The 21,377-nt window shown below is 40.8% G+C and overlaps 1 protein-coding gene across 1 annotated transcript; it reads left to right on the top strand.

Moving 5' to 3' along the window:
* The first annotated feature begins 5,007 nt into the window (after positions 1 to 5,007).
* On the top strand, positions 5,008 to 21,343 carry ace (angiotensin I converting enzyme (peptidyl-dipeptidase A) 1). The gene is made up of 25 exons (XM_035612699.2): positions 5,008 to 5,448; positions 8,372 to 8,539; positions 8,623 to 8,710; positions 9,622 to 9,765; positions 9,889 to 10,080; positions 10,663 to 10,760; positions 10,887 to 11,056; positions 11,218 to 11,441; positions 11,556 to 11,700; positions 12,455 to 12,553; positions 13,114 to 13,236; positions 13,326 to 13,531; positions 13,780 to 13,916; positions 14,209 to 14,367; positions 15,226 to 15,313; positions 15,579 to 15,722; positions 16,366 to 16,557; positions 16,995 to 17,092; positions 17,435 to 17,607; positions 17,990 to 18,213; positions 18,310 to 18,454; positions 18,615 to 18,713; positions 18,988 to 19,110; positions 19,658 to 19,842; positions 20,783 to 21,343. The coding sequence occupies exons 1-25, from the start codon at positions 5,086 to 5,088 to the stop codon at positions 20,980 to 20,982; spliced, it is 3,987 nt and encodes a 1,328-aa protein (XP_035468592.2). The 5' UTR covers positions 5,008 to 5,085; the 3' UTR covers positions 20,983 to 21,343.
* The last annotated feature ends 34 nt before the right edge of the window (positions 21,344 to 21,377 follow it).

The following is a 21,377-nucleotide window of genomic DNA, read 5'->3' as shown; positions in this document are numbered from 1 at the left end:
CTTTGAGGAGAGTTTGAAAAATAAAATGTTTTCTCTCATGTTCTGAAGGGATTCTTCCTCCTCCATAAAACCTCGGCTTTGGAGAATCCAAATGCTGTGGAAATCAAATCCAACTCATCCAATAACCTAATTTTGTTTTTTTCAAACGTCGACCAAGAAAATAATTAGCTTGTGTTCTTTTAACCCTACTTGAGAGTAATTCAAGCTTTCTGTCAGACTGGATATGACTGATAGTTGCAGTGGATTTCTGCTCCAGGATGTGCCGTTCAGTCTGTCGTAGTTCTTACCACATAATCAACAGGATCCTTGTCTATTGATAAGGAACTGATTATTTTATGTCTTCATTGAACGTTTCTCTTTGATTCAGCGCCATCTCCAGTCACGTTGTTTTAATATTTTAATAATTAATTTTCCATGTAATTTTTATCCACATATATGGACAACGTGACTTGGTTGCAAATTGAGATTTTCCATTTACAATAATGATAACACTGATTACTGTTGTAAATATTTCCATTTTATTATATCCTTTTACCAAAGTTCAACAAACTCTCCATTTATTGGAATGAAGAAACTCATAGATAAATAGATTCTTATTGATTTTTATGCATGAATTCTGTATCTGGTGTGTTTGTGTTATGCAGCATTAAACTTTCTCAGTAGTCCCTGGTATTGATAAATACTTCTGTCCTTTGCTTTTAGTTGTTGTGCATGATATAATGCAGCTGACAATTTTCACAGGGAACCCACTATGCTCAGCCTCCATACATGACCTGCTGATATGATCTAAAGTAGAGACACCTACTGCAACTGAGGAAAGGAAGCACACTCTATACTAACCTTCCTGCCTTCTCATTGACCTCAGACATTATACCATTTTCTCCTCAAATGTGAACTTCAGTTCAGTTGTTTGTCTGGTAGCTTGTTTTTGATCCTCTGGAATCTCATTATTGGGAAAAGTCACATTCTCGAAAAAATCTCCAGAAATAAACAAATTAATTTAGTTTATCTTGAACTGTCTGCAAAGGTATTTTCCTACTGCCCCCCCCCCCCCCCCCCCCCCCCCATGCTGCAGGCATATCAGTCAGGACAGGGGATAGCACACTGCTGTTTATGGTGTTGTTTACGCAGCCAAACTATCCGAGTAGGAACCCAGCTGGGATTGCAAGTAGTGAAACATGACTTCATCTTCAATTACATCTAGCTGAGGTGTTTGGCAGAAGTTATTCCTTTTCACTCACATGAAATATCAAACACGAAGTGTAGTTATCTTTGTAGCAATAATAAAGACAAACAGCCGTCGCTGCTGTATCTAATTTGACAGCTGAAATTTTTAAATAAATCACTCCATTACTCAAAGCAAGAATGATGATATTTTGATGTCTCCTTTCTCGCATATGAATGTAGCCTGGTTGTGGCAAACCAGCTTCGCAGTTTAGCTATTTGTCGGATGTAGAAATCACTGGTCTGTAATAATTTAAACCTCTGCACACTTGCACAGTTACTCCTGTTATGTTAATATTAAGTATACCTATAATCAATTCAATGTTGGATGGAGCTATGCTGGGAATTACATAGCATGCATTTCACCAACATTCACAAATTAAATAAGATTCATGGAGGTTTATATTGCACAGCCTACAAGGTTCAACAAAAAGGAGTGAAGAAAAATTGTCAGCGTCAGTTTCACACATAGGGAGAGACAGCAATGATTCCTTCTAAATCCCTTAATGACAGTAGCAAAGAAAAGGAAATTAATAATTGAAGTTATGGCCTAATGATTCAATCAACACTGTACAGATTGAAACAGGACAAATGTGGATGAAAGCTGTATGCCTCTATCACCAACCTACTCTCAACAGTGACCCTCAGTGATCACCCCATGTCCAAGTCCTATTTGCCATAACAGCCTGTTGGCCTTTGTCAAATACTCAAATTCCATTGTGATGTCATTTTCTACCATCTAATCACTTTTCACTATCTTACTTCAGAGGATAACTGCTGACACTCTTAGTCTTATCACTTGTTTTTTTGGAGGGCAAGTGATTACATTGAGATAATAACAGTTGAGTCCATGGAGTTTAAGTTATTCAATGCCAAGGGTGTGCCAAACTATGTATTTTGTGTCATCTTATAACCTATTGAACCCCCCCCCCCAACCCCCCCCCCACACACACACACACAAACACCGCCCCGCAGCATCCATGTCCAATGGTGTGCAACATATGCCTGTTTGTGAAGATTGGATGTTCTAGGATATCACAGCCTCTTCACACTCCACAGAATTCCATTAAAGGAAAAGACAAATTCAATTATTGTGCCAGAGACTGCAGGAAGACTGCATTGTACAGGAGACACACACACACACACACACACACACACACACACACAAACACACACACTTTGATTGTCTCTGCGTACACACAACTGCAAATTCCAATCCAGGCACCTGCTGCCCTTTTCTCCAGCAGAACAAGTATTCTTTTTTTTTGCTCATCCAATATTTTAAATATTTTTTGGCATAACACATCCCTTTCTTCACACTTTTATAAACATATAGTTGGTTTTTCTGATTTGACTTTGATGTGACCGGGCATCATCAGCCTCAAAGGTGAATGTGTGAAAATTCTGACATGCCCCCTGCTGCGTGATCACTTCATCACAGTGCATCGTTGCTGTCAATAAGCAGCCATAACCACTCGGGCACGAACACGTGCTCGACATACGTGCCTCACGTTTCCAAAGGCGTCAGCAAGTGTGTCTACAGGAATAGAAGCCATATAGTTTGATAGATATCTGAGATGACTTCCCGATTGTGGCAGATCTCAGCACAGTCTGCATCCGATAATCCAAAAATGAACTAACTGTGACCCTTGCTGCGAGGTGATAATGGCTCCTTCTCCCTTGACCTGACAAGGACCACTCATTTGAAAAGATTGAATCGAGGTTCTGATCAAGCAGAGGTTTCTCAGCTTCAATCAGTGGAGTTTAAAGAGGTCGCATCAAAGTAGTCATTTCTGTGTTAATTCACTTGTTTGACTGGCTAAAGTTAACTCAGTCTGTTGCAGTGAATCATAATAGGCCCTATGCCCTGACTTTGTGTAAATCTGTGTGAGTTATCTCTCGTTATCACTTACCTCAGAAGTAAAATGTCAGCATCATTAGGATTACAGCTTTATCATGTGCAGAGAGACGCACCTTATCAGCAGAAACAACATTTATTCCACCATCAAAGACATTCCGTTTAAGATTGGATTTCAATTTAGAGAACAACAAGGATCAATTCAACATTATAAAACAATATGAATTGATTTACTGCAGTCATGCAGGTACAGTATCAAGGTTAAAAGACACTTTGATTGACTTCTGACTAACACCAATCGGTTATAAATACAATTTCAGATACCTGAATATTGACATGAAGCTGAGAAATATGAGCTGCGACTATTAAGTAAATGGTCAAAAAACAAATCAACAGTGTTAAAAAATAAATGTTTCTAATTCCAGCCAATCTTTTACTGAAGAAGTAAAGCAAATCTTCATCAGAAGAATTTTATAAGAAATCAAGATTTCAATAAGATTTATGACATTGCCTTGGGAGGAAATCACTCATCTAAACATTATCCTCCTTTATGACGTCATTCGGTCACCACTTCAATCTGAGTAGCTTAAAAACACAATAATAACAACACAATTCACAGGTGGAGAGACAATTTGGGATTTGGATGCACTTTATGGAGTGTCTTCTGCATCTTCTATCCCAAAACTCAAATAGACTGTCTCAATAAAATGTCCAAATATATTTACAGACATATATAGTTTCATTTCCATATGGCATAATCATTCACTAACACAAACATGGTACTTTGATAAACTGATTAGGAATACCAAGAGGAAAGAAACCAGGCACATATTACAGGCGGACTTTCTGTGGTTTTCTTGTTCAAAGTGTAACTAAATCCATTTATTTGACCAACAAGTGTCCAGTCAGGGTCCAGAGGCAGGTGAATGATCAGCTGGTAGGTTGCAAAACTGAGGCAGCAGGAATACTTTAACAATGTGTGGCATCATAAAACATAAAAGGGATCACGAGGTAAAAGTAACTGGAAAAGCCAATTATGTTTTGAAGAGCAACATTTTGTTTGTGCTTAGCCAGCAACATGTGGAAATAAAAGTCAGACATAGTCTGTCATGTACGGTTTAAGATATGCCGTATATATATATTGGACAGTATCCTCATTAAATTTGCACTTAATGTTCTTCATACCATAACCTCATTTGCTGCACGCTCAGAGGAATCCAGTGGTATAACAGCTGAATGCAGGAGTAAGAGAAACTCAGTAAACATGGCTTATTACTGAGCAATTATGGAGAGAAAAGGCACATCAAAATGGAGAGAAAATACAGCTCCATGGAATTATTCTTCAAAATGACGTGTCAACTCTCTTGGCAGTTGAGTAAAATAGTAATAACATCTTATTTGACATACATTGTCTGGGGTGTCTAAATGTTTTCTATCCTCTTTTTAAGGAGGGGTGGCAGTAATTCTGCGTAAAAGGCGATCAAGCCCCTTCTTTTATCTTTTAGTGCTCCTATTCCACTTTTTCTGCTGATCCCCTCACAGCCTTTCAGCCCTCAGACTTCAATCCTTTCAACCCTTATTCCCCTATCCCCTCTCTCTTTCAGTTCCCCCCTCTGTTGTCACTAAGCTGAAGGAGGGAACTGAGAGCAAAGTATGTGGAGTCCCTCCCCAGACACTCCAGTGCTGGTTATAGAGGAACAACCACACTACAGGCAGGCAAGCAGGCAGACAGGCGCACTGAGCTGCTGTGTCATATCGCTCATCTTCAACTTGCAACTTGGATCTGATCACAGATACTCTTGCCATCTTAATCCTGGCAGGCTGGTAGACAGAAAAAAAGAAAGAAGGGAGGGGCGGGACCTGTGTGGAATATGTCCAGTGCTGTACAGAGGTAAGAGGGAAGGCTGCAGAGGAGTGTGGGCTGGGTTAAACTGGCACTTAAAAAGAAGCTCGCTTTGGCTCCTGTGCATTTCACCAGCAGGGAGCGGTGAATAGTAGAGTAGATGACATACCAGCTTCAGGGGAAAGGTGGTGTTTTTCTTACTTCATTGAAGCAAGTGTGTTTAGCCCTACCTCCCTACTCTTCCATAGTACGTTTTTCTCTCCCACCGTTTCTTTGGCGTGAGCCAGCCATGGGCACTGGCATGGACAGGTCTCTGTGGTCCATGCTGCTGCTGCTGCCAGCCATCGGACTCTCTGTGGCTCTGCCAGCAAGCTGGCTGCCAGGGGATTATCAAAATACCTCAGATGGTGCATTGCAATTCCTCACAGACTACAACAGCACTGCTGAGGAGGTGTTATTCGACAGCGTCTCTGCCAGCTGGAAGTACAACACCAACATCACGGACCACAACTCGATGCTCCAGGTAGGACCGCTCCCAGTGCCTTGAAGTTAGAGGGTGACGTGTTTGTTTAACCTTCCACGCATGCTGGTAAGAAATGGGCCCATTTAGATCAGTTCTTGGCAGCACTGGCACCTCATCATCACAAATGCATGCATGGTCAAGGGGTTTATGTGGAGCTTAGCCCTGCCTGATTTGGAGATCATCCCTATTCATCTCTCTCCAGAATGACATGCTCAGTTTCTTCCCAGTGCCGCCAACTCAGCTTGTGTGCCTCTGGAAATACAAAACAGAATGGAATTCATGTGGCGCGAACGTCTTCAAGCTTTGGATACATGTCTAAGGGGTCTTGCAGTGCTATTATGTTGCTTATTTATTAGTTTAACTGTCTGCTTTTATGATTCTCATGCTGATGGATTCAGTTTAACACACACCAATGGCCTCTGTGGTCTAATGTGGCAATACCTGCAATTGATGACATGATAAAAACATGTTTTCCAGGAGCAGGATATTGTATCAACAGAAATTTGCAGTCGTTTTAGAGCTTCAACTCACCATGTGCCTGAGGAGTAATACAGGCTTAAAGCAGGAGAAGTACAGCCAAACAGGAATCAATGAAACTATAGTATGTGTGTGTTTTTTTTGTTGTTTTTTTACATCAGGCACAAAATTCAACACCCTCATACTCCTAGTGCGAACAGTACAGGCTCACCCAGTCCTATACAGACTTGTGAAAGCAAATCGTCAAACGCAAAACAGTGCAATGCCTAAGATTTTTTCCTGTGCTTAGACAGCTGTCACAGCAGGACTCACTACACTGTCCAGGCTTTGGGGGCTGGTCTCCTGATCGACAGAACAGGTGTAACCACACCAGCGTCAACAGGGTCAGGCTGCAGAATGTGCTCTGCTCTCCAGTAGTTGCCCTGTATCAGAGTGGTTTTTCTTTATTTTTCTGGACAGTTCAAAGATAGGATCAAAGTGAATTGGAGTGCTGAGCTTCATATGATCTGGCAGCCATGGATGGGGTGGGGTGGGGGAGCATGACCATTCAGCTTGACAGACAAATGTTCGAATGCTGGCATTTCACTTCTGCTGCATGTTAAGTTCGTCATATTAAAATCATTTAAATAAACTGGCTGCAGGACACACTCTGCTCAGGCACACGAAGCAAACATGAATTTGCACACACACACACACACACACACACACACACACACACACACACACACACACACACACACACACACACACACACTTCAGCCTCTCCGGCCCTGGCACTTTCAGAGGTGAGGGTGTAGAGGATCAAACAGAATGAGGATCATTTCAGCGGCTTCTAATCATGCTGAATAAAAACCAATGAAAAGTGGATATCAGTCAGATGTTCTTTGAACCCCAGAATAAAATACCGGCTGCCCCAGTCAGGTGTCACAACCAGACCTGAGGCTCAATCATTAATTTCACTGCATAGTGTTTTTCATGCGACTTGAGCATGACGCTTGAGAACCATTTTACCTAAACTGAGTTCAAGGGGTGTTTCCATTTGACACATTTCACACAAACAACACTGCATCTTTCCATTTCATCTATTTCAGATGAAAATATATTTGAATAATTCTTTACTTAGATACTAACTTCATTGGATTTATCTTAAAATGAAACCGGGAGGGCCAGTTACTGTTCCCACAGAGATTGTTTGGTTGAGTCAGAAGAGTTGTTAATAGACAAGTCACTGTAACACTGTAATGATAAGGTAGCACATGTTGCAGCTTGTATAACAGAAAGACCTTGAGTGAAAGAAATTCAGGAAAAGGGCATTTTAGCTTTATCTTTTTTTATTTGTTGAATATTTATCAGGAGGTGTGCTAAGCAACTGGTGCAAGCCAATACATTTCTTCTTTCATGGGGGAAATAAAAGGGTGCAGCATGCGGGACATGTGGTGCTGTAATAATGCAGCCGTAGTTAGTCATTGCAATGTTCAACACAGCTGCTATCCATAGAGAGTTACACTGCAGCCTCGACTCCATCCAGCAATGCCATGAAAATGCATATATGTCCTATATGACCTTCCAGATTGCCATAAAAAGAAAAGCTCTGGAGATGAGGACAGTTATGAGCATGTGTACTTGAGCGACAAAGACATTTTGTTGAAATATAACCCTTTACATGGGGTTATTTTGCTGTTCGGTCGTTGCTTTGAGTAGACGGATAGAGAACCTTAATGGATCCCAGAGGGAAGATGTGTTAGAGCAGCTGGGCCACAAATGAAGGCATGTTGTGTGAGTTGAATAACAAGACTAAGAGTGTCAGGCTCTGTGAGTCGGTATTGCTCATTGTTAAGAAACCCAAACTTTTAAGAAAAAAAAAAATGATCAGACAAAATTGGAATTTTGTCCCAATAATGGTGGGTCGTAAAGCCAGAGCTTTACCGAAACTCAGAAAAGCAAAACCATGCATGTCTGTATCAAATTGCGTGGTATCCATTCAACAGTTGTTGTGACATTTCATTGTAAACCACAAGTATCAAGCTGAAAAAAATAACTGAAGTCTGTCAGATTCAACCTCTGGAGACCATAAATGTCTACATAAATGTGTGCCAAACAATTTCAATGGTCAAATTCAATAGGTGCGAACTTGAGCACTGGAGGCAAAGTCAGGGGATAAATAAAATCATTAGGATTCATCCTCTGGGAACCATGAATCGCCATAACAACGTTAATGGCAATTCATTAAAAGGTTGTTGAAAAATTTAACAAAAAAACAGACATTTCAACCTTATGATTGCTGTAGACAAAAAGTGTGGTGGTCACTGACAAAATTAAACTTCAAACTCTGGGGAGCATGAAATTCTGTACAAAACGTCATGGCAATCCATCCAGTACTGGTTGAGGAGTCTGATATGGATCGAATATATCACTGCCATTCACTCTCTCCTCCTCTCTCCTTCAGGTAAATGCAGCCCTTGAAGAGCAGGCATTCTCTGAAGCCTGGGGGATGAAGGCAAAGCAGGTCTTCACTCCCGAGCTGATAAACTCTCTAAAACCTACAGAGAAGAATCTGATGGTAAAGATCAAGACGCTGGGACCTGCCAACCTGCCCCAGGAAGAAAGAAAGGAGGTTGGTTTTTCAATTTCATGTTTTCTTATGGGAAATTAGCAGTGAGTTCTTGTCATCAGTCTGACTCTTTTTCTCGTCTGCAGTACAACACCATTCTCAGCACCATGGACAATATTTATTCAACAGCCAAGGTGCATCCACAGCCAAACATAAGCTGGAGCCTGGAACCTCGTGAGTAAATAGAATAGAAAATACTCTGTTTGAGACTGAAAGTGCATGCAGTATACTATATAGATGTTGAGGTGTTCTTTGAAAGAAACAGGATCAGAGCAAGATTGGAAGTAATGATATAAACAACAACGTGGAGGGGAAGTCTGGGAACAAAAACATTTGTAAGTGGTTAAGATGTGGGCTCTTGGAACAGGATGGGCAAAATGACTTCAGAGAGGTCTCCAAAGGAAGTGTTATTAATGTGCCCATGAGTGTTGAGTTAGAAGCTATGGAAACAACATCAGTAGCTTTTAAGCCTACAGACCTGATTTGTGAACAATGGCCATGTGCTTTGTCAGGAATAGCTCCCAGAAATAATTGTGAGAAATGTTTGCAAACACAAACAGTATGGCAATTAGAGTAAAGAAAATGTTATTTCTACCAAAAAAACATAAATAAACTCATTAACTGTTGTTAAAGTGCAGTCCCCATGATTGGGATTGGTTTTATAATCCTAGAAACACACTGGAACAAGGTTACTCAAAGTATCGGGCACATCCCTTCTCAGAAAAGCTGTGCGGTCATTGAAATAACAAACAGACAGTCAGGAATCTCCCTTTTCCACCATTCCAACTATCTCATGTGTCTTCAGCTTCACCTTTTTCTCACCTTCATTTCCTATTCCCGGCATTTTAAAGATGAATGTTGTTTTACATGAAGCTTGGAATATCATGGAGTTGTCATAACTTAAACTAATCTCTTGGACAAAGTGTCTGTTCTGGCCTTTTCCTGCTGATAGAGCATGGAGTCATCTAAACACCAATGCATCTTAATTGTTTTAGGGAAACTTTTGAGGTTCTCACAGTCTCCCCTGATAATTCACCATTTTCTTTTTGACTGAGGGTTTACATTATTTGTTTTTCATTTTGCAGATCTCACAGACATCATGGCCAACTCCAGGAGCTACAAAAAACTGCTGTACGTCTGGGAGGGCTGGCACAATGCGTCCGGTGTACCCCTCAAGGACCACTACCCCAGGTTTGTGGAGCTCAGCAACAATGCCTCTCAAGCTGATGGTAAGAACTTCACCTTTGTCAAAGAGGTTAAATAATGCAACAAAAGAGTTATTCATCTAATAAAAATGGATTAGTTACAGAAGGAGTGAAAGAGCAAGAACATTCATATTTTGTCCTGTTTAGGGTTTGCGGACACTGGAGCTGACTGGCGGTCGTGGTATGAGACTAAGACCTTTGAACAGGATTTAGAGAAACTCTACCAGACCATTGAGCCCCTCTACAAGAACCTGCATGCCTTTGTGCGCCGCCAGCTCTACAACCAGTATGGGCCCAAGTACATCAACCTTAAAGGACCTATCCCTGCCCACCTGCTAGGTACAACAGATCATTTAATGTGTTGCCAAAATACACAATTTCCTGATGAGAGCCATGATTTGTTTCGCTGTTAAACTAGCAAAAGTAGATTTGGACACGCCCTGCCATGCGCTTTAGACCATGCACTTGGATAGACCAAATAGAGCCCTAATTACTTAAAGTAAAAAGGAACTCAACATTATTTCTGTTCAAGATGCACCAGTTAAAGGGGCAGTTTTTAATTCTAATTCAACGGGTGGCACTGCAACTCAGGGAATTGGGCCAAGTGGTTTGTGCATCGATCTCCCATACCCGAGGTCGTGGGTTCGCGGCTCGGCCAGAGCAGTGAAATCACAACAACAACAAAGAGAGAAACAAGCTTCCTCCAAAATCGCTTATTGCCCCTTTAAAATAGCCTTGACTTTATTCTGCAATAATGTAAAAATAATAATTAAAAAATATTTAAGGTTGTGGCTTGATAACATTTTATCAAATATGAATCCAATTCCATATCTGCTCATCAAATCCGAGTCCTTTTACGTTGTTTTCACAGTATGTTTTCACAGTATGTTTTCACAGTATGTTTTCTTCCTTTCCCCTTAGGAAATATGTGGGCTCAGACCTGGAACAATATTTATGGTATAATGATCCCATTTCCTGACAAACCCAACCTGGACGTGACTGATGAAATGGTCAAACAAGTAAGTGGAAAGAGTTGTGCCTCTGTGATAGAATGTAGGAAAATGTATTATTCTCTCTTTTTCTGAGGTGATGTAGCCTTGCCAGATGGCGCAGAGATGACCTGTGTGATTGCTCCCTCTTCACAGGGCTACAATGCCACGCACATGTTTCGTGTGGCCGAGGAGTTCTTCACCTCTCTCGGGTTGCTGGAGATGCCTCAGGAATTCTGGGACGAATCGATGCTGGAGAAGCCCGAGGGTCGAGAGGTGGTGTGCCATGCGTCTGCCTGGGACTTTTACAACCGCAAAGACTTCAGGTAAAATCAATTAATTTTAATTGCATGTTAGTTATTTCGTGAAAACAGATTACAGCTATATTGTGGTTACTGCGCACAAAGATCTTCAGAGCCATAGCATTAACAATGTAAGTCTCATGCATTCATTCATGTGGCCCATTTTATTTATAATATTTCTTTAGGATCAAGCAGTGCACCACAGTGACCATGGAGCAGCTCTTCACTGTACACCATGAGATGGGACACGTCCAGTATTACCTGCAGTACAAGGACCAGCCCGTGGGCTTCCGTCGCGGAGCCAACCCCGGTTTTCACGAGGCTATTGGCGATGTATTGTCTTTGTCAGTTTCCACACCCAAACATCTGAAAACCATCAATCTATTGGAATCTGTGACCTCCGACCCCGGTAATGACACAAAAAATAATCCAAGCCACCAAAATAATCGAATGATAAATTTGTGTTCATCAACAAATGTTTAAAAATATATATGTATTAAAACCCTGCATTTTTTTTCTCCAGAAACTGATATCAACTACCTGTTAAAGATGGCTCTGGAGAAGATAGCCTTCCTTCCCTTTGGCTACCTCATCGATCAGTGGAGATGGGGCGTGTTCAGTGGTAGCACTCCTCCAGATCGGTACAACGCTGACTGGTGGTACCTCAGGTAGGCTTTAATGTTGCAGGCTTACTATGCTTAAAAATATTTCTTGAATTTTTGGGAAATACATTTACTTTCTCACTGATCTTAAGATGAGAAGTTGATACCACTCTTATGTCTGTATAGAGTACATATACAGTTACATATGCAATAATTCCACAGCAACAATACCATTCATTTGGAGTGGTGTTTATGTCCCCCTGATGAATTTAAGTCCTATATTCACTCAACGTGAGCTCTGTTTTTCGTCTCCAATAGCTCCTGAGGGAAATATCGGTCTCTTAACTGCTCCACTTTAGTCTGTCTGTTTGTGAATAATGGGCAAGGTTTTTAAGATCTTTATTGCTGAAAAAATGTTCCTGCTGTGTTCAAAGTAGTGAGAGTAAATTTGGTGGAGCTGCAAAATCAGATGATAACTAGATGATACTGAATGCTTTACAGCTTTGTGAGACTGTGAATCCCGGCCTCAACAGTCTGTAGTTAGAGTAGAAAACAGTGGTTTGTCTGAACAGGATGCAAACTGGGGTGTGTGAGTGTTTGTTTGAAGTGAGGTGTTGCTGGCAACTGTTGTATACTAAGTAGCGATGATGTGAACATGTTGATTGTATATAAAGGTTTATTACAAAAAGACCAGCAACGGAGCACACATACCCATATGAGAGTAAAAGAGAAAAACAACAATTAACGTCAGTTATTTTCCATAACTTATGTAAACACAGTGCTCTGTTTTTACTCACCTGCTTCTTGTTTCTTTTTAAAGGACAAAATATCAAGGCATCTGCCCACCCACCAGACGTACAGAGGAGCAGTTTGATCCTGGGGCGAAATTCCACATCCCTGGAAACACGCCATACATCAGGTAGCATCATGTTTTACTCACTGCTGTAACTGGAATAAACACAATCTTCTTAGGCTGTCTGACTAATTGTTTGCTAATCCAGATATGTCACAATTCTTTTAAAGAAAAGGGCAAAGACATATCAGCTTTTTTTAATGCACAATCATGATGAGTGTGTGTATGTCAAGTCAACAATAGTACAGTGAATTAATATACAAGACTTGCTGGTGATCTGAGGATTAACGTACTGTGTGTGAATTCCTCACATTTGGGAAGGAAGCTTGTTGCAGAGGCAGTGGGCCTTTAACGTGGGAGGAGAGTTAATCAAAAACACATTTCTTTAAACAGACAAACACATTGTTATGATGTAAGCGAAAGGATCACTTTCATTTCTAACCAGTGTATTGGGCTGTTACAAACTTTAATAAGTTATTTGTTTAACCTTTTTTATATTGTACTAAAGCCTTATTCTGATGTTTTTCTGTTGTACTTTTATGTATGGTGTAGTATTGTGAAAATTTTGAAAAGTTCTTATACAGTAAATGTGGTGCACAGAAGAGATCATAATCTTTCCCCCATAGGTATTTCGTCAGCTTCATCCTGCAGTTCCAGTTACATGAAAAACTCTGCGAAGCAGCCAAACACACTGGTCCTTTACACACATGTGACATCTACCGCTCCAAAGAAGCAGGCGCCATTTTAAAGTAAGTTATCTAATTGGGCCTCCATTGTCCACAATAATGGTTAATGGGAGCATTCAAAATGTGGTACAATTTCCTTCTACCTCCTCCAGGAAAGTTCTCCAGGCCGGCTCCTCCAAGCCTTGGCCTGAGGTGCTCCTGGAGGCTATAGGCACCAACAAGATGGATGCTAGCTCACTGATGAAATACTTTGACCCCATTATTAAGTGGCTTGAAAAGCAAAACGTAAATGAGACCTTGGGATGGCCTGACTTCGACTGGGTCCCACCCGTCCCTGAGGGCTACCCCGAGGATATTGGTAAGAGATAATAATCGTAGTATTCAATATTAATGGTAAACAAACCAACTGAAATACATCAACCATTTGAAGCAAACACATAAAAAACATGAAAACCTCTGGTGTTTACACACTATAATCATAATTTAAACTTAACTTACATAATTTATCTCAAATAAGATGGTATTCTTCAGCCTTAATTACATGGATATTTATTTACAATACGCCTCATGCATATGAGCTGATCGCTCCTTGCCTTGTTTACCCAGACAAGAATACAGATGAGCTTGATGCGAAGAAGTTTCTGGATGAGTACAACAGTACAGCTGAGGGGGTGTGGAACGCCTACACTGAGGCCTCCTGGAAGTATAACACGGACATCAATGAAGGCAATAAGCAGGCGATGGTGAGACCCTCAGACTGACCGACTCCACTGAGATTACCTGAACTCTGTTTTTTTTAACATTAAATTAGGGAATCAATAAAATGATTGCTTCATCAAAACATGTGTCACTTAATCAATAAATGATTGAATGAGTGAGTCACTAATCAATGCATGTTTCTATTTACCTATTGGCCCTAAGACCTATATACTTTACCTCTTTGTGCATCCTTTAACCAGTCCATCAATCCATCCAATCACTCTGCCTCCATATACACATGATGTAAATTAAAGAGTTTTCATTATTCCTCTCAAGCTTGAGAAAAACCTGGAGATGGCAGGCCACACCCTGAAGTTTGGACAGAAGGCCCGCCAGTACGACTCCACGGACTTCCAGGATGGCTCAGTCAAACGCATCATCAAAAAACTCAGTGACATTGAGCGTGCTGCACTTCCCTCCGCACAGCTTGAAGAGGTGTGGAGTAATTGTTTTTTTTTTAAAGACTGAGCAGCTCTTGGGGGCCGGAATAGTTTAATAGGTTGGGGGTGGATTGGTTCAATCAATAAAGTGGATACAATAGGAATGCAGAAAAAATACTACTCCAATGATAACTTATATAAAGACATTTCAATATTCAGAAAGGATACAAACCTCCTAGAAAACAGTAAAATTGCTTATTAGATGTAATTAGTTTTTGCCATTTGCGCACACTGATATCTTGTTAGCTAGCTGACAGGAGAAATGGAAGCTAGTGGCAGTAATAGTAGTACTTTAAGGAGGCAGCAAAGGTTAAGGGCACTTCCATTACACTTGTAATGATAGCGTACATGACTAATTTATACAGCCATTAACGTAATGTGTCCTCCCTGAGGTACTGCTCATGCCTTACCCACAATGATGTTGCTCTGAAAGAATCTACAAGGAAGTAACCAACTTGCAAAAAAGGAAACACATTTTTCTTCTAATATCCGCACTTATTAGCTTTAGTGGACTGAACATTTAAGGCCATAAAGGTTGAAGCCAGTTAAATTAGTCTAAAAAATGCCTGTAGTAGACTTTGCAGCGTCATTTATTCTGTCAAGTATAATTTTCATCTTTACATTTCGATTAAAGCTCCATGGCTATAAACTGGATAATGCTCAGCTCACTTGAGCTCTGGTGATTATAAAAAGAAAAATGTTAATTTGAAGTTGCCCTCCAAGATTAAACTCAAACAACAACAGAGTAACAATTATGCTGTAGGCACATGAGAGACCTGTTTTTCTACTTGGGAGAGGCATCTTAGCAAAGGCCAGTTGATCTGACTTTGTTTATTCATCTAATTCTTTTCAGTACAACACTCTCCTGTCCAACATGGAGACCAAGTACAGTGTGGCTGAGGTCTGCAGAGACAATGGGACATGCCACCCTCTGGATCCAGGTACGACCATGCCACTCCTAATATAAAGAGTTATATGAGTAAGGAACCAGGTGTAATTTATGAGCAAACAGTACCATAGTTGATGGCAAAATATATTTTTATTATTGGTTAATAACACATGAAATTATTTAATAGATGATGATTAGGACCTTGGCAATATTTTACAAGAAAAACTGAAACATCAGGAAAAAGATATCATGCTCTGCTGCATTGTACATTTCACAGTAGTTAAGTTTGTTTACTAAATGAATGTGCTGTGTTTCAGATCTCCAGAAGATCATGGCAGAGTCCAGGGATTATGATGAATTGTTATTTGCCTGGAAGGGGTGGAGAGATGCTGCTGGAAAAGTGCTTCGTCAGGATTACAAGAGATATGTTGAACTGGCCAACCAAGCGGCCAAAATCAATGGTATGACCTTAAATGGATCATTTTAAATCCTCCTTATAGTCCGTAAAATAATCGTGCTGATTCTCTGCCATGTCACCCCAACCCTGACTCTCACCCTCATCCTCACCGTTACAAGCTCATTAACCATGCGTTGGTAGAGAAAATAAAGGCCCATGATGCTCTGAGGTGAACATTTTATTTGTGACGTACCTACTGTCACCGCTAGAGGCGCCATTTTATGTAACTGTCTATATGGTCATTTTTACCAAGACATAGTTGGATGACTTTTTGAGTCAAAGAGCCTCTCTTGACCAGTTCCATCAGTACTTACCAACAGTGTACTGCTATCTGTTTGCAAGAAATAGTCTGGCACACAACCCCCCATTCTGGGAGGCAGATTTTGTTACCTTTGAACATAACAAAGCTACCTTTCCACCCATGTTTCCATTCTTTGTGCTAAGCTAAGCCAACGTGTGGTAACCTTATTATTACCATATAAAGCTGTATGACTCCCCGTAAGAAAGTACCTATCCCAAAATTGTTGTTGTGAAATTGTTTGCTTCATTTATTTGCTTAAAACTCAGTCAGCACTGCCTGCTTTATAAACTCTATTGAGAAAATGCACCTGACTGTTGGCTGTGTTTATCCCTGGTGCTTGCTGTAGGTCACCCTGACAATGGGGCTTTCTGGCGCTCCCTGTACGAAACCCCGACCTTTGAGGAAGACCTGGAGTCTCTGTGGAAGGAGCTGGAGCCGCTCTATCAGAACGTACATGCGTATGTTCGCAGGGCTTTGTACAAAAAGTATGGCCCCAAGTACATCAACCTGAAGGCGCCCATTCCTGCTCATTTGCTGGGTAAGTAACAAGAGGAAACCTTACTTTGAAAGAGCTGGACCATTTTGGACTGGATTCTATAGCTGCGGACTCTAGAAATGTTGTGTTGATTATATCAGACTTTTAGGAGTTGAGGCCAAGGTCAACTCAGCCAGTGTTTAATTATGGAACCCAAAGGATTCTAACACTACAGCCCAAACTCTTCCTTTATGCCGGTGCATACCCTATTGATATTCTGCCATTGGCTGTAGATGCAATCGGGTTTAGACGGGATTTAATTTGCTTTCAGAGGCGTCAAGCGTGAGATTGTGTGTGACAGTTGCACACGGTTAGGGATTGGACCGACTCAAAGTCACAAATCCCACTTGGTTAAACACTGGCAGAGCAGAGGGTGACTTGCCCCCTAACTTATAAGGCTTAGAAATATAAAATATTAATGATGTCTTCTGTCTTTTCAGGCAACATGTGGGCACAGACATGGTCTGGCATCATGGATTTGGCCATGCCCTATCCACATGCCACACAGGTTGACGCCACGCCAGCAATGGTGGAACAGGTGAATGGACATAAGAACCAGCTGTTGCATAATGATCGCATCTGCACACATGAATACACAAAGACACACACACACACACACACACACACACAACACTAGCTTTCTCCCGCCATTTACATTGCAGTTGTTAAAGATCAATGGTAAGTTTATTGCAGTAAGTGGAAGCCCCAGCAGAATGTGGATAAATTCACAGAATTTTAATTACACTAAATAAAATGAGCAAAAAGCAGCAGTTGATATTTATCACGACATGCAATGTACATAATAGGCCTGTCATGAGAATATATTACAAAGCTGTTGCTTTTTTTTTACCTGTTGATTATCTTTGTTTTCACCATTCAGGGCTGGAATGCCATCAAAATGTTTCAGGAATCAGACAAATTTTTCACCTCTCTCGGTTTGCTGCCAATGCCACAAGAGTTCTGGAACAAATCCATGCTGGAGAAGCCATCTGACGGACGCCAGGTGGTGTGCCACGCCTCAGCATGGGACTTCTACAACCGGAAAGACTTCAGGTTAATCCAGAGTTTTTGGTGTTGTTTTTTTGTTTTTTTCAGCGATTGGTGGTCATACTTTGTATATCTAATATTTGTATAATGGTTTTATATAATTGTTATTCCACCGGGTATCCTCACTGGGATGTCTTTTGCAAAGAACACATCATAACTATGTAAATAGATAAGACAGACAACAAACATAGCGAAGCACCCACAGGCACATACAGTATCATTAACAATCACAGACACGATGCAGAATTCATCGTTAAAATTCATCCAATGGAATAAGACATGTCCTTGTGTGGGGCAAGGAAGGCAGCCCAAAGATATTTAGAGGACTGAGTTACTTCATCTGTTCTTCGGTTCTTTGCTGTAATTATTGTCTTGTCTGTGTCACCAGGATCAAACAGTGTACTGTTGTGACCATGGATGACCTGATAACAGTGCACCATGAGATGGGCCACGTCCAGTACTTTCTGCAGTACAAAGATCAGCCTGTGTCCTTCCGTGACGGGGCCAACCCTGGATTCCATGAAGCCATCGGCGATGTGCTTGCCCTTTCTGTGTCCACGCCCAAGCATCTGCAGAGCATCGGCCTCCTGGACAAAGTTGAGAGCAACGCTGGTGGGTGACCATGACCGCGACGAGTTCTGCAGAAGCACATTATGTTTTGACAGTTTTCAGCTCATGGTTGAAGTGTTTCTGTCCATTATCCCCAAGAGAGCGATATCAACTTCCTGATGAGCATGGCGCTTGACAAGATCGCCTTCCTACCCTTTGGCTACCTGATGGACCAGTGGAGATGGAAGGTATTTGATGGACGCATCCCACCGACTGAGTACAGCAAAGAGTGGTGGAACCTCAGGTAAAGTTCACCAGCACTTTTACACCACCATGTACATTGTTTATGAGATAAAGGAAAATTAACGAGGAAGTGTATCATTGTTTGATAAATTATTCAATTTGTAAATTATTTACAAACACATAACAACCACATTATACTCTTCCTTTTCTTCACGTTGCAGAATGAAATACCAGGGACTGTCTCCACCTGTAGCCCGCACTGAGGATGACTTCGATCCTGGTGCAAAGTTCCACATTCCTGCTAATGTGCCCTATGTTAGGTAAATTGACTTGACAGAACAAACGTCACGCCTGATAATTGAGCAAAGATATACTGATAACTACTTCAACATACTCTAATCTACAAAAGAGAGTTGAGATAAGTGTGTTGTAAAACATAACGTGCACTCACATGGCTTAACGTAAAAAAAAAAAAATCCCTATTATAAACAATTGATGTATCAAGTATCAGCTTGTTTTTGTGTTTTACTTTGTACATCTGGTTTGTGGAATTGACGCACAGTCATAACAGTACCTCTACTGATCTTCCATCAGGTACTTTGTCAGCTTCATAATCCAGTTTCAGTTCCACAAGGCTCTGTGTGAGGCTGCCAAACATGTTGGACCTCTCCATACCTGCGATATTTATACATCTAAAGAAGCAGGGAAGCTGCTGGGGTGAGTACGCACACTTACATACCCAAGTAAACCCACCCATAACACCCCTTGGCAGTGTTTTATATCTCTGTATATGCATATAGCTTTTTTTTTTTAAGATTTTCCTGTATTTTTACATTATATTTTTGCTATTTTTTTGTGATACTCTGCTGCTGTAACAAGTAAATTTCCCTGGTGTGGGATGAATAAGTTCTATCTTATCTTATCTTACTTTATCTTATATGCAACCACTGATAATGTTTTCCACAAAAAAGGTACAGCCGTATGTAACAGCCATATCTCAGGGTGAATCAGAACAGTCAAATCTCAATATACATACGTACAAGGACTGACCAAGATAACAATGTGTAAAATGTTGTATTTTTTTGGTTTCCATAGAGAAGTGATTGTAACATTGACATTAGACAGCTGAGGGATTTTAGTGTCTGTGAGTGCAGGCAGCGAGTGAAAAGGTTCACGCCATGTGTGTAATTATCTGGACAACACACTCTTGCTACTGATCCTCGTCTTCCCTGACCTGCTCTCTGACCTGTGTTGTTGTTTGCAGTGACGTGATGAAGCTGGGCTCCAGTAAGCCCTGGCCCGAGGCAATGACCATGATCACCGGCCAGCCCAAAATGAGTGCCCAGCCACTCATGCAGTATTTCCAACCCCTTATTCAATGGCTGGAGGCAGAGAACAACAAGAACAACGATATTCGCGGGTGGCCTGAGTACGCCTGGAAACCTTCAAGTATGTCCCGCTCATTCATGGCGTCCACATATACGTAAACACTTCCACAGAAACACATGCGCGTAGCAAAGCCTATTAACTGTGTTAAATAATGATTTCCTGTCTTCAAGCCAAATGGTTTTTGAACTCCTTCCCAGAAAGAAAAGGCACGATAACTTCTCGCAGAGGCTTTCATTTTGTTTTTCTCCTCTGCTGTTTCATACAGTGAAAGCAATCTCTGGCTCCTCTTGTTTTACTGATGAGATCCTGCTGAAAGGATGTATACAGATTAGATTAGTGAGATTCTCAGCAAGCGAGCGCTGGCAAGAGATAGTGGCAAAAGAGCACAGCTGTTGTTGGACAGATCGAGATAGAAATGCTGAATTTTTATTCCGTTAAAGGAGTAATTTTTTTTGTTTGGACAAAGTGTTAAAAATTGGCAGCAGGGTGCAGAGGCCAAAAGATCAGAGAATGTTATTTTTCCCATTGTGGTTTCTTTGGTGTTGAATATTTGAAATTATAAACTGGGGTTTTGCTGAAATGAAAACGGAAGTTAATTTCATATCCATTGATGTTCAATTCTTGGAGATTATTTGGCAAGCAGGTGGCACAAGTTCAAAATGTAAAACCTAAAAAAATACACACACTCACACTAACAAATATTCAGCTATAAAAAAATTAGTACACAGAAGTTATTATCTCATTATCAAACGGCTGGCACACATTTCAAAATTGCACTAGCTGTTTTCTTTCCTGTGGGTGGTAATGTCAAAATATGTCCTTCCACACATCTGAATCGCAGTGGCTGGCTTTTCATTTCTTTCCCTCCAGCCTCTGAAAATGACTGAACAGCTTCCCCTTGTGGAGAATCTGCAGCTTTCCAAATGTGAACGCGTGAGTTTATTGGTGACAAACAACCAACAACCGCATGTCACTTACTCAGGATTTCTTGTGTGTCCAGGTGCAGTTGAAGATAAAACAAGTAGAGTGGACTTCCTGGGCATGAGCGTGGACAGCCCAGCTGCCATGGCTGGACAGTGGATCCTATTGGTCATTGGCCTGGTGCTCTTGGTGGCCACAATCCTATTGGCCTACAAATACAGGAAGTCAAGAAAGCCTGAAAAGTCCTTATCCACCATGGAGCTCAAGCAAAAGGACTAGTCGTCAGTGATGGTTAAAGTAAGGCCCTATGTAACTAGCACAGTGAAAACCTCAATGTGAACAGCCATGTTTTGTGTATTGTACAATAGATCTGATCAAATTGTGTTTTCATATGCTCTTCCTCCTTATCCTCCCTTGTGTTGTGTATTTATTGTATACACTTGAAGTCATTGTTGGGGGTTTGGGTTGCCTATGGAAATGAACAACACTATTTCATAATTTATTTGTAATATTGGAATGTCTAGTGAGATTTTTTTTTCGACAAATGTAAAGTTGTTGATTGTGTAAGCATTTTTGAATATTTGATTTTTTTCTTTTTTTTTAGTTAAATCTTTTCTATAATAAAGAGATGAAATATTTATTCTGCCTGTGTGCTCAAACAAGACAAAACACAG

The sequence above is a fragment of the Scophthalmus maximus genome, chromosome 16 (assembly GCF_022379125.1).
Source record: "Scophthalmus maximus strain ysfricsl-2021 chromosome 16, ASM2237912v1, whole genome shotgun sequence".
Lineage (NCBI taxonomy): Eukaryota > Metazoa > Chordata > Actinopteri > Pleuronectiformes > Scophthalmidae > Scophthalmus > Scophthalmus maximus.
This window is presented reverse-complemented; position numbering and strand designations above follow the sequence as displayed.